Below are 14,543 nucleotides of genomic sequence, written 5' to 3'. Positions count from 1 at the left end.
TTCAAGACTTTTTACAGACTGCACATTCATGTGCCAGTAAAAATGACCTTTTCAAAATGACCTTTACAACCTAAACCTAATATAGTTTAAGAGAACTAGGGGAAAAAAACGTTAAAATTAATTTCATATTGTTTCTTAATCCGTTTGACATTTGTTACCCATGTAAAAGAGATTGAAAGGATTGTGTTCTCGTTTGGTTGTCAAAACGCAAAAAGTACACAAGCCTGTAATTTTATTATTGAAGCAAAGTGATGGAGAGAAAATGCAGTATATTATAACATTTTCTTTTAAAGTCTTTTAAATTGCAATATAGAATTACAGGCTAGCAAATATCAACAGTTTGGTTACATTTTGTCTGAAATTTGAATGAATTTGCCAGTTAAGCTCAAATATGTGCTCATATTTAATATTTCCTGTAATAATTAATTAGCACAGTGAATTCATTTTTTGATAAGTCAGTTGTGTCAGTGTGTGATGGCAAAGCACAAAGGCAGTAAACACACCCAGGGGTGTAGGAGCAATCTGAAATGTAGGAGGGACACATTATAAACCTTATCAGCTTGGCTCATGAATATTAATTAGATGACTTAACACTTGTCCTTGCTAAATAGCTGGTAAGTGACCGCTAGCCATAGTAAATTACCACTTACATAGATGCTTTACTTGGTCTTAAAATCTTTATAGGTGGCTGCAAATTTCTTTCTTGGCACAGCAGCAAAACTCTTAAAATATAATTATTATTTCCCAAAAAGTGGAGGGGGCACACTTTGAAATATATAAAAGCATTAGAATATTTGCAGCGCTCCTGGGCACAATCCATCTCTGCAATTTCTACAGTCATTACTTATCCTGTATGAATTGACAATAAACATTACAGACAATTACTTTAGAGACATATATCCAGAAAACGAATCCCGAATAGGGTTTTAGAAGTGTAGAGTGAGAATTTCATCTTGGAAATCATTCATCCTGCTGCTTATTCTCAATAAAAGGATTAAAATGATTTTAAACTTCATATCTATGAACATCTTAGAATTATTGATTTGAACTTTACGAAAGGTGTGTTTCAGGATGAAAAAGCATTTCCTCAGAGGGGCTGCCAGAGGACACCAGCAAAAAAAAAAAATGTCTATTTAAATGGATAAGCCAAAGTTTTAGCTGTTTCAGCTTCCGTGTCCCTGGAGCGTCTGTTAAATATTGAGACAGGAGTCCTGAGCGCCCTCCTTTCTCTCCTTTCTGAAAATGACACAACACAGGAGGAATTAAAATGTAATGCAAAGGTCTTTTTCCTCGGTCACGCAGCACGGTTATTGATGATCTGTCACATTAAGTCATGTCGAGGGAAGACTTATGGTAACAATTTAAAATATAACAGGAAAGGAAAAAAGAAAAATCATTAAACTCTGCCACCGAATATGAATTACGAATAAGAATCTCTTCATTCATTTAGTTTCCGTGGAAAGGAGACACTTTAAGTAATCCTCTGGAAGCCTTGAGCTGCTTTAATTTGCCGAAATGAACACTCTCGCCCAGCATTCACTGCAGATCAAATTTGAAGCATGACAGCCTAATTATGAATGTTACAGTGTAACGTCTCCAAATCATTCAGTATCTTGCCTGCTCGTGCCCCTCGGTGGAGAACACCTGTATTTGTTTTCTATTTCACCCTATTTGGGTTCAATCATTCTGTCTCTCTCCAGACACACTTTTTTTAACCACAATTAGAAGCTGTAATTTGTTTTGAAAATCTAATTAAACCATGCTGACCAACTCAGCGGTCACCTTTGCCCCCGTTTGGCTTTAGATCAACTCTCAAGAGCATCCGATATGTAAATCAGCCCTCTAAAGACTCACGGGTCATTTAAGAGGCTGCTGTGCTGGGCAAAGGGATGTGAAAGATGGCCAATGAGCATTTAGCCTTTTTTTCCCCTTTCTGCGTGGATGAAGAATGAATGGAATGGTTGATTTGGATGTTTAATGTTTAACATTTATTTCCTAGATTGGGTTCCCATGAGGGCCACAACTTGAATACAAAAGCCTCCATTTCTTCCTGGTAACAGTTTTCCATTAGACACAATTGTCAAATGTTCTATCTCAGCAGAAAATGGGGAATAATTGACTTATTAAACAGTGCATTAGGCCATTATTTATCTTTATTTATTTATTTATTTATTTATTTATGGAGTCCTAGATATGCAGTATGATTTAATTGGCTGGCTTTTACTGCTTCCGATGTGTTATGAAGAGTAGTGGGCCTGTACATTTTGGAAGAGAATAAGAACTATAGGATCTTTAAGTCTGAGGCAGAATTTTCATATGCCCTCCTAGACGGAAAACACTCTATAATGTCCATTAACTGGGAAATCAGCCAAAGCTATGCTTTTAGATTGTTTAAGAGACTGTAAAATTCTTATAAAATACTTATAGGATGTTTTATTGACCTGTTTCTGGGGCTTGTGGGTACCAAGAAGGTCTATAATACCTAGAGAAAGCCATTCGTTAGCATTCCCATTCATCTCAACGGCAGTTTCTCAGCTCATGTAGCTTTTTGAATGGTCATCAATGGAGATAAATGCTTTTTACTCACAGAACGAGCAAAAAAAACCCTATCCAGATTTTCATATAGAGTACAGTACATTTACCGTGAGATACATTGTTCCTCTCTACATTTATTTTATATGCCATTTTTAAACTTTTATGTGCATTTCTGTGCCAATGGCATCACCAAATGGAATTGCAAAAATAATCACTGTACTCTCCCGCCTTTGTTGATTGTTTAAACAGATAGTCCCGCACAAAACTCAATGTCAATGTACCTATAAATGACTTCTAGTCATCACTGCATATTAAGTTAAATAAGACAAAAGTATTTTAACAAAAAAAAAAAAAAATCTCTAAAATATTAAAATATATAAGTAAACCTTTTTCTGAGCCTTAAATTTGTAAGTAATCCATTTAAATGTGGAAGTTGCAGATGTTCTCAGACACTGAGGACTAATGTTGATGTATGGTAAACAGCTTAATATCCAGCCGAGTTTCTAATCAAGTCTAATGAGCTCACACTTAAACTCATAATTTGGTTAATAACGCCATCTTTCCATTCCACTGCATTTTACAATTTATGCGTAATTTGGTTTGCTTCTGGTTGATTGTGGTGGAACATTTAAATCCAAGAGTCAGAGCAAATCATGCATACAGCAATCAAATCATAAATGCCATTGAATAGCTTGTGCTGGATTTTCATATTAGGTGATTTATTGGGAGGTTTCCATTCAATTTGCTTTCCGCATAGACTCGTGCTTTGAACGAGGGCGGTGTTTTGATATGTTACAATTCTTTCGCTAGGCCAACCATCTTTCTTCACCTTTCACTTTGGAAGCACATCAGCAGTCGCCCAGTAAATGTTAATTTCCAGTGTTCGATTGTACCATGAAGGTGAAGCTTTCCAGTTCAGCACTTTCTCTGTCACTGTCCTTCAATAGCCCAACGATGTAAAGAAGATCACCGAAGCGTTAACGTTCGCTTTCCTTCATCCGTTTTACACTCAGCCCACGCTCACCGTCGCCCTTTAAGGCATTTATACAAATATCTTCAAGATTACCGTAACAATAATCTCCTAGACAGCATGTGCCAGTTCTCCTGAATTAGCATGTGGAGTTAATGGTAACGCTCACCTTGAAATGTCATCCCGACAAGAGCGCAACATGGCCGCCCCTGCTGCTCGTGCACCCCTGAGGCCTCTTCGTAACCCCCTACCATGTGGATTTGTTAAAAGAGTGCTTCCTGCATGTTTCTCCTCTGAAACTGTTTCCTTTAAGAATTCATGTGACCGCAGGGGTTCGTGCACTGGGTGCTGTTGCCGCTTTCAGCGTTGTTTAGCCACAGCCGGATTGAAAGCCGCTTCTAAGATGTGCCGCTGGTGAGTTTATATCCCACACCATCAGAGCGGTGTGGTTTCACTGCCATTAATTTGTTACATTTGCCAGAGCCACACAATGCAGGGGCCAGGGGAAGAAATTCTGAATATTAAAATAGGAATGTGCGTGCGGTGCTTCAATATTAAATCATAAGGGAAGGACTGTCGCAGGCCTTATTAAAAGATAATGTGTGCAAGGGGAGAGGAAACATATCACTTCTCTGCTGGTGGATCTCGCTATGTTATGCATGTCTATGGACAAACGCTCTGATGAGTTAAAAAATAAAAAAGAAAGTCAAGTGCAGGGTGCAAAGCACAAGGGGTTTGGGAAGGAATATAAAGCATCAACTCTCTCTAAAGGAAAATCTGTGGTGTTTTTCCCCCTTTTTCCATGTTCTCTTAGAATATATGCTAGCAAGTGAGTCTTTGGCTAAAAAGTATAAAATTGTCAATTCTGTTACCGTCAAACTCTGTTACCAGGGTAGAGTAACAATGTTGACAGTATGTAACAAAATTGACAGTAACAGAGTTGGCAAACAATATTATAAAGAAGTATTTTCGTTAAACGTAAAAAAAAAAAAAGAAAAAAGAAAAAAAGGAAGTAACTTGTGTTTGGCAAGCACTTAAAGGGTTAGTTCACCCAAAAATGAAAATTCTGTCATTTATTACTCACCCTCATGGCGTTCCACACCCGTAAGACCTTCATTAATCTTCGGAACACAAATTAAGATATTTTTGTTGAAATCTGATTGCTCAGTGAGGCCTCCATAGCCAGCAATGACATTTCCTCTCTCAAGATCCATTAATGTACTAAAAACATATTTAAATCAGTTCATGTGAGTACAGTGGTTCAATATTAATATTATAAAGTGACAAGAATATTTTTGGTGCGCCAAAAAAAAACAAAATAACGACTTATATAGTGATGGCCGATTTCAAAACACTGCTTCAGTAAGCTTCGGAGTGTTATGAATCAGTGTATCGAATCATGATTCGGATCACGTGTCAAACTGCCAAACTGCTGAAATCACGTGACTTTGGCACTCTGAACCGCTGATTCGACAAGCTGATTCATTATGCTCCGAAGCTTCCTGAAGCAGTGTTTTGAAATCGGCCATCACTATACAAGTCGTTCTTTTGTTTTTTTTTTGGCGCACCAAAAATATTCTCGTCGCTTTATAATATTAGTATTGAACCACTGTACTCACATGAACTGATTTAAATATGTTTTTAGTACATTAATGGATCTTGAGAGAGGAAATGTCATTGCTGGCTATGGAGGCCTCACTGAGCCATCAGATTTCAACAAAAATATCTTAATTTGTGTTCCGAAGATTAACGAAGGTCAGGAATATGCATGAGCGTGAGTAATAAATGTCATTATTTTCATTTTTGGGTGAACTAACCCTTTAATTATTAAAATTGAATTTTTTTTAATAAGATACTGGAAAGAATTTCTGTTAATAAAAATGTTTTTTCCTTAATTTTTTTAAATTATTATTCTCCAATTATAGAATCACTCATATATATGCTTTTATAAATCAGCGAACCGTAAAAGTTAAAAAGTAAACTGACTGTAGTGGATTTTGATCACAAAATAAAAATGCATTTTTATAATCAAGTTGCATGAATATGGTATAAAAATATAGAGTTTTCCAAAAAAGAAACCTTTTAAACCTGTGTCATTTTCTTATATTAGATGGTGGTTAAAATTTGTCAAATAAATAAATAAATTTGCTGTGTTTTCCTGTTTTTTTGGTCAATATTATCCTGTTATTGTGAATATAATATGTATACTTTTGTCTTTTGTTACTAAAAAAATATGCTAGGTATACCAAAAGAGGATACAGGTTGCATAAACCTTAAAAGTTTATCATAAATATGATTTATTACAAGTTACGAATATACTACTGTGCAAAAGTCTTAGGCATGTCTGTATTTTAACCCCCAAAAATGGTTTTAAGCCAGTTATTTATATCTTTTTCTGTAGTGTGTCAGTAGGAAACATCAGTTTTCATTTCCAAACATTCATTTTGTCATTAATTGTAATAATCCAGTGAGATTTTTGAATGCACAAGGAGTTTGACAACAGCCGGTGCTGCTCCACATGGAGATCTGATCTCTCCATCATCGAATCTGTCTGTGATTACATGAAGAAACTGAGACAAACTAAATCCAGAAGAACTGTGGCCGTGTCTCCAAGACGCTTAAAGAAACCAACCTGCAAAGATACAGTACTGTGAAGAGTTTTAGACACTTGTGTAAAAATGCTGTAAAGTGAGGATGCTTTTAAAAATACTGTCATAAATAGATTTTATTTATCAATTAACTTCTATTAACTAAATCAAATCAATATTTGGTGTGACCACCCTTTGCGTTTAAAACAACTTTTGTCCAGGTACACTTGCGCATTGTTTTTCAGGTAGCTTTACAGGAAGGTTACTTTAAGCAGCCACAGTTCTTCCGGATTTAGTGTGTCTCAGTTTCATCTGTTTCTTCATGTAATCACAGACAGATTCAATGATGGTGAGATCAGATCTCCGTGTGGAGCACCGCTGTTATCAGACTTATTGTGCATTCAAAAATCTCGCTGGATTATTACAATTAATGGCAAAATGAATGTTTGGAAAATTAATGTAAACTGATATTTCCTACTGACACACTACAAAAAAAGATATAAATAACTGGCTTAAAACCATTTTTTGCGGGTGAAAATACATGCCTAAGACTTTTGCACAGTACTGTATATATATATATATATATATAAGTTTGCACCCTGGAAATGACTTTTAAAAAGAAAGTCATTATTTGAAAATTATTATAAAATCCTATAAAAAAGTTGACCCCCTAGGAAAGCGTAAAGGCAGAAGCTGTACACCACTCTTGTTTATGCTTTGACTAATGAAATGAACTATGTAACTCCTTCTCCCTAACTGTAGAAATTATCCTTAATATAGTTAGAGATTACCAGGCCTCTCACAGTGTCAATGGACTCACCCTAGGACGGCACTCAGCATGGCAACCCCACTGCGCGTTGATAAAAATAGAGCGAGGACAGAGAAGGGCTAATTATCACAACACTAAGGGGATGTACTTGAGATTCACAGTCTAATGTACCGGGACAAAAGTGTCTGAACACATACCAGTACAGAGATTTCAAATGGCAATGCCAAGAATTTGTTTTGTTACTTTGCTACTTGCCTACCCTAGTTAGACAGTGATTTCTGGATGTTAGTGATTTCTGGTTGGGTGTGACAACTCTGCCTTTTTGGTAGAAAAAGGGTGAAGCTGAGGCCGTTTGATAGCCGAACTAAAGTCACACATATCTGCGGTGAAATACTTTTTGGGACTTAAGTTTGATTTATTGGTGTCATAAAAATTGAGAGAGTTTAATACCACAGCCTTTCACTGTTGGAAATTCAGAAACATGTGCCTGTCAGATACAAGGAACCGTTCCACATTTCATATTTCAGCGAGCCGCTAAAAGGGTGATAGAGATCTGCACATATTTTGTTTTTTTATTGTGATTGATTGTCACGGGGAAGTCAGATGCAGCTTGTAGGTTTTATACTCCTCCTGTAAACACAACAAAGAGAAGAAATGCTATTATTGAGAGGGAGAGGGAGAGAGAGAGACTGTGAGATGTCAATCAGAGGGATGGAGCCAATGCGCCCAGCCGATGTCGATCCGAGGTAGGATTCTCCATTACTGAAATGAGAGCTGATGGACTGTTTGAATGGCTCTCTGGCCCTGAGTTTATCCCGGCTTTGTGCGGCTGATACAGTAATTGCAGGCAGTGATTAGGAAGCTCCCGCAGCACAAAGCACAGCCCGGATTAAACGCACACACTGTGGCAGATGCAACGCATGCTGTCAATTATAATATACCACTCCAAATGGCACTAAGCGGGGAAATAATAAAGAACCACAGCTCGCAGAGAGAAAGGAGATGGGCCCATCTTATAATTTAACAATACGCTCGAGGTTCGAGAGCGTTGTCTGGTCGGGGACAAAATGAAGTCGCCCACAATTTGAACAGCAGGTCTTGTCCTTTACAAAAGAGCTTTACACTACTCTACACCCTTAAAAAAGGTTCTTTATTTGGTCCATAAAGAACCTTTAACATCCATGGAAACTTTTCAATGCACAAAAAGTTCTGTTGTAGTGGAAAAAGTTTCTTTATATTATTAAAATTTTCTTCACACCAAGGATCGACACATCACTACTGAGAAGACGTTCCACTAGGAGATTTGCTCCTAGAGCATCAGTGACTTTTGACCATGTAGTGTATGTTTGGAAAACACTGTGTTTGTTATGGCTCATGTCTTCCTCTTTACTTTCATTCTGTGCATGCATAAAACCCTGTCAAACCCCCATATGGCTCGACCTGTCAGTTCAGAGAGACTTTATACTCCTTGACCAGCCCTAACTATAGTTGAGCAGACAGGAGAGGGCTGAAGCTTTAGTCCAAACTATCTGTTGTCAACCTTCTGATATTTTGAAAGGTAAAAGTAACAAGAAAGGTTACCAACAATGCTTTCTCCTTCTCTCTCTCGCTCTCTTACAGATCCTAATGCCCAGAAAAACGTGCCAGATCACGCTCTAATCGGTGGAGTAGTCGCTGTTGTCGTTTTCGCCACTTTGTGCTTAATTATTGTATTGGGACGCTACCTGGCACGGCATAAAGGTAAAATTTTCCTTTACTGTCTGTAAAATCTAGATACAGTGATACCCAAAAATACAGTGGGAGTCAAATGCCTGAGACCACGTGATTCAAAACCACCGTTTTAGTTATTTGAATAATTTAAAACAATGAAATGCTGCTGTCATCAAAGCAAGAAAGTGGCAGACCAAATACAAAGATGTTGTGAAGTGTGTATATATATATATATATATATATATATATATATATTACAGTTACATTTTAATAAAATAAAATAACATTTTGTGTATATACCCTACACTGATGTAATGCCTTCTGATAATTAATCTTATTATTTTTTCATTTTTATGTTGGCTTATTGTTTTCAATATTATTTTTTAAATAATATTTCACAATAATATCTTAATCAACTTTTGAGCAGTAGTGCATAAAAATTACTAGCATTGTCTCATACTTTTGGACTCCAGTGCATATGTAGTTATGTTTCTTGAAATACTTAATATCACTTCTTTTCGGCAACACTTTATTTTACAGTCCTTGTTACATGTAGTTACTGTTGTAATAAATATAAATTATGCATAATTACATGCAACTAACCATAACCCTATAGTAAGCACAAACAGTAGTTAATTATTATTACTCAGATTCAGTACTTAAATGTATAATTACACTAACATGGGCACCTTTAAATAAAGTGTAACCTATTTTTCTTATATAAACTTACCATTTTGAAGTTTCCAGCACTTTGCTATTTTTTACCAGTCCACATAAATAGGTATTGTAAAGTTTCAGTGACATTTAAAAAATCACTTTGTTTTTTAAATCAAGACCTTGCGTATGTGTGTGTTTTTTTTTTTCAGGCACGTATTTGACAAATGAGGCCAAAGGAGCGGATGACGCCCCGGACGCAGACACAGCCATCATCAATGCCGACGGCAACCACGCACACGCAGAAGAAAAGAAAGAGTATTTCATTTAGACTGCAAGTGGCACTGCGCTCCTCTCTCTCCTCCCATTCCTTCCCTCCTTCCCTGCACCGTGTAGGAACTTCTTCAGACAGCAGCGGAAGCTTCTTCTCACACTTCTTTTCCGTTCTGTTTGTTGTTGTTTTTGTTTTTTTCATTTCAGTTTGGTTTTCTTTTGCCTTTTTCAATAACAGCTCACCTGCTACTTTTTACGAGCAACTTATTTGCTGAAGATGTCACCTTTTGTAATCATTATATAGCTGTAAAACATCCCCAAAGTAGTCCAAAAATGTCTAAATCTCCAAATATGAAAAAAAAAGAAAGAAAATTGTCTGCAGCCATCCTTCAGTAAGGACTCGCCCGTCATCCTCTCACAGTGCCTAAATATACAGATGTCCGCTGAATTTCAGTCAATGCCTTCATGTTTGTCAGGCCTCTGATTGGTTGCTTGCTTTTTATCTTCAGCGTTATGATTTTTAAAAATGTTTTGTGGTCTGTTATTGTTTTAATTCATTTTTACTTTAATTTTGGTTGTGATTCATGCTGAATCCATTTATTGTGATGTTTCTCCCAAAAAAAAAAAAAAAGATGTACAGTAGTAAAAATATACTCAGACTTGAAGTGAGGGAGGTTCCCTTTTTATTCTACAGATTTTTAGGTGTTAATAATGTTATCAGTACGTAGAGATGCTCCATTCTCCAAATGATCATTACATGATGTGAAACTGACAGCTCACACTATGGCTAAAATCAGTATTTTGTACTTGAACTGTAGATATTGAATACGTAAATGAATAGCTCCACAGAAGGTCTCAGTGTGTTCCACCGAAAATCACCTTGTGTTTTTAAATTAGGAAAAGCAGTTAGGTTAACCAGCTCTGGTTACCAAATAAACCATAGCGGGTTAGTGAATTAGCAACCAAGCAAAGAAAGAAAGAAGAAGCCCAGTTGTGTGTTTGTGTAGTATGATGATGATGCATCTCCACTGCTTGGTTCTTATGACACTTGGTTCTGCACCAGTCTGTGTGTTCCTGCACTGATCGGCCTTCCCATAACAACAGATCCACGGTCGAGGTGGGAACCATCCGTACGTCATCCTTCAGCTGTTTACACAACCGTTGTGCCGAACACAAGATATCTCATAACACAGAAAGCGATACTTTAAAAGGAACAAAAATAACTAGAGCGCAACTATTTCAGTGCTCTTAAACCTTCACGTCATTGGTCAGATCAATATACAGTCCATGAAAGATCCCAAAAAACTTTTTATGCAAACCCGAGCACTACACATACGTTATAATAACGTTAAGAGAATGTTGCCGGTGTGCAACATTCTAACAGTGTCACCCAGCTGCTCATTCCACAGCGTGAGGTTTAGGCCAAACAAAAAATAAGCACAAAATGACTCACATCAACTCATGAATGAGGTCTAATGCAAGAATCATGAGGTAAAAATAACTAACTTTGAATTTCATTACCCAAACTGGACATCAGTACACTAAAGTCATGGATTATGTTAATGGTTGGAAGTGTTTTTGAAATGAAAGTATCTTTTTTTTCTGTTCTTTTGTTGATTTCTATGATGAATAGACAACCTTGCTAAGGCTGTATAATATATCTGCTAAATGTGGTAACTAGTGAAAATTGTTGTTAGACTTTGGGATCCCTAAATCCATCAAGTTTGTATATTAGCTGATCTAAATATTGGTGGGGAAAAAAAAAACCTTTTTTTTCATCTTATTTGTTATTAAAAGATTCTTCACAACTTCATAACCTTTGCTTTAGCTCAAGGCATGTATATACTGTATAAGTATCACATTTTTGGGAAAACATTTTGATTTTTTTTTTTTTTTTTTTTAGTTCTACTGTAAATTATTGAATTTTGCTTAATTGAAAACCACTCAATAAGTATGACGCAATTGTGACAGCAATGGGATACTTGTTAAAACGGCAAAGCTATGTATTTGTTGAATGGGAGACTTGTAGAATTTAAAACACTTTTACCTGATGTTTGTTTCCTGTAAATGATGACGATTATTGTTCATACTCGGCTACCAGCATTGCTTTCACAGTCTGTCTCCGTTCTCACGTAGTAAAGATATCAGTGAAGCTTATAAAACCAATAGATGGTCAAGCTTTACATTTTGATAGTCATATCTCGAAAACATCTTTTCATTTTAGTCCTAAGCACCACAATAACACATATCACTTCCATATACAAGTATGTTACTCAAATGTAATTGTCCTGTCACATGTATCCCTAATATGTGTGAATATATTAATGGCTAGGAATATGGTATCCTTTGACAGAGCCAGTGGGCTGTGTGTTATCAGTCAGATTACATACTACTTAAGGCCAAACCATTTATCAGTGCACAAAAAAATCAATTTAAGCCTTATGAAATGAAACATAGCCGCTCATGTGCTGACATGCTACTCAAGCCATGATTACCTTTAATTTATCTCTTTTCTTGCGACTTTCTCTCTCTGTGGATTGGTTAATGCCGTCTGTCTGGCATAATAACTGCTAACAATGTTTGGTACTTGTCTGTCTGATTGTGACAATGACCTAATGCTGCCTTTATGGTCAGTAAATCACATGCAATTATCAAGAAAATATATTCACTTGCTCAGATTTTGACCCATTACAGAACATACTCAACCTTTCTAAGAACAAATAAATCAGCTTCTTTTATCACCATAATTGCCTTTGTGTTTGTAGTGGGAGCTTCATGTTGTTTTGTCACTTCAGCTCTTACGGAATCTTGTCTATTTGAAGACTGGTTGTTTCCTTTCCTTCAAACTTGCCTTTATACATTGCATGTTATATTTGTCACCTCATATTCACGTTTTAATGCACCAGAATGCATTTCAAGTTTGATGTTTTTTGTTCAGCTAGTGATTGCAATGGAATTTATGAAGGGTTCATAGCTAAAAAAACAGCCTAAAACTTCTGGATAAAACCTTCATTCAGTAAATCAGAGACAATTTGCCATTTTAGTCCCCAGTTAATTTACTTTAGCTGGTGTGGAAGGACTAGCAAGGCTGCAAGTGTTTATTAAAATACAGACCACTGTTCTGTTCCAAAACATAAAGTACTTAACATGCTCCCAGTGCAAAATAAGCTTAATATGGCATTAAATAGAGAAAAGTATTGAAATTAAATCAAAACTTATTCTTTTACTAAATATTTGTTTGTGCTAGTGGGTTTAATGCTTATTAGAGTATTATGTCATTAGCTTATTAGCAACATGCAAACTGCAAACTCAACTGAATTGCTACCAGGGTTCCAAATTGGTCACTTATGAGGTGCTATTACAGTTAGGATGCTGCCTATTTAGGCAGCTCACTAGGTTTTGGAACAGAGCTTGTGTTTTGTCAGTCAGAAACCTTTTTGGAGTCTGCAAGTGACAATTCATACTGTTATGTCACTGTGTTTTGGATACAGACTGAACATTATGATCTGAAAAAAAGGTTCCATATGTTCATATAAAATAGACCTGGCTTGTTTCTCATCCTGTCAAACTGTAAAAATACAGACTATACCTATTAGCAGGCTTATTTTAATCTATCAAAAGGCAGAATAAAGAAATCTTACCTAAGAACCAACCATCTAAAATACACCATATATGATCACAGGGATATGTGGAGATAGTAAAATGCATTCACTCTCATCGACCTTTTATTTACTGAAAAGATTTGGGTTCAGTATATTTTATACACAGAAATAAAAGCATTTGTGCATCTAGCAAAGATTCTTTTTTTAACAAACCAGTCAGTTTATGAAACAACAGAAACTGTAACACTGTAAATCCAAAACTGTTAGTTTATGTCACCCAATTACATCATTTTAATCATTTGCTTTTTTTTTTTTTTTGCATCTCAGGTATGAATCAAGTGGGGTTTATTTCTAATAACGTACAGGTAGCTCATACCAATGTATTTCTATTTGCTTAATCATGCTGCATTTAAAACATCGTTATAGTGTTTATTTGATGCTCTTACTTTTTTCATGCCAGCATGTGTATATATGCGTTGCTTCACATATCTCCAATTCACGTCACACAAGCTGTATTTTGTTTTAACATATCCGCATAATAAAGCAAAGCTGTCCAGTTGCTGTAACGACCTGTTGCGAAATTTAGAGCAGAAAAAGATGCACACCAATTTAGCTTGTAATGTGTTACACTAAGAGGGCTGTTGTCATAGTAAGGACACCCTACATGTAGGTCAAGATCAAATAGTTTGCAGGAAACAGTGTTTTCAAAGTTTTTCACATGACCTTGCTAGATTTAGCACCTGCACCACAATGTGCACTGTTCCAGAAACGTCTATAGTTGAATTGTAAAAAATAAACCGACAAACGCTACTTAAATTTCACCATGTTCCTCTCACATTGCAAAACAATTCTGCGTGCCAGTGAAGCAGATGTAGTGGGTAGCATACTGTGCACTGGTAGATCAAGTACCTGGTTTTTAAGCGAATCGGCCTATCTAGCTGTTGAAATGATAGTGGCTTCAGAACACGAAGGGTTTGTGCTTCTTGTAGCAAGCTGAAATGAAAACGCCTCATTTGGTTTCTTTTTGTTTTTCTTGTTTTTTTTTGTTTTTTGTTTTTTTTTATGTGTTCCTTGGTGTATTCATTTGATTCAATTTTAAGCCTAATTCACATGTATGGAATGAAATTGTTAAATAAATAAATGCCAAAATGTCCTGTCTGTTCTTCTTACTCTCTCAATACAACACAGTTAATCAGGATTTTCTCCATTCATTTCTTAATGTCTGTCCATATATCTGCAAAACCATAGCAACATTATCCATCTAGAACAACTTAGCACAAGCATCTATTCAGAACACCCTAGCAACAAGCCAGCACACAGAACTGCCTATCAGCACCCTAACAACCACCCAGAATGGCCAAAGTTTACTAGACAAACGTTCCTTTTCTAGCTGCTCTTTGCTTTTAAGCTTTAGGGCCCATTTAAAGCAATAGTTCACTTCA

At 36.2% G+C, this 14,543-nt stretch overlaps 1 protein-coding gene across 3 annotated transcripts in view; it reads left to right on the top strand.

Moving 5' to 3' along the window:
* Positions 1-14,252, top strand: part of cadm2a (cell adhesion molecule 2a) — a 477,303-nt gene extending 463,051 nt beyond the window's left edge. For all 3 annotated transcript variants that reach the window (XM_051907565.1, XM_051907566.1, XM_051907564.1), the window contains 2 exons: positions 8,483-8,602; positions 9,439-14,252. In XM_051907565.1, the coding sequence (XP_051763525.1) occupies positions 8,483-8,602; positions 9,439-9,557 (239 nt within the window). In that variant the 3' untranslated portion in view covers positions 9,558-14,252. The remainder of the gene's footprint in view (positions 1-8,482; positions 8,603-9,438) is intronic.
* The last annotated feature ends 291 nt before the right edge of the window (positions 14,253-14,543 follow it).

Source organism: Ctenopharyngodon idella, chromosome 10 (genome assembly GCF_019924925.1).
Source record: "Ctenopharyngodon idella isolate HZGC_01 chromosome 10, HZGC01, whole genome shotgun sequence".
Lineage (NCBI taxonomy): Eukaryota > Metazoa > Chordata > Actinopteri > Cypriniformes > Xenocyprididae > Ctenopharyngodon > Ctenopharyngodon idella.
The sequence above is the reverse complement of the archived record's forward strand: the minus strand, read 5'-3'. Positions and strand labels throughout refer to the sequence as shown.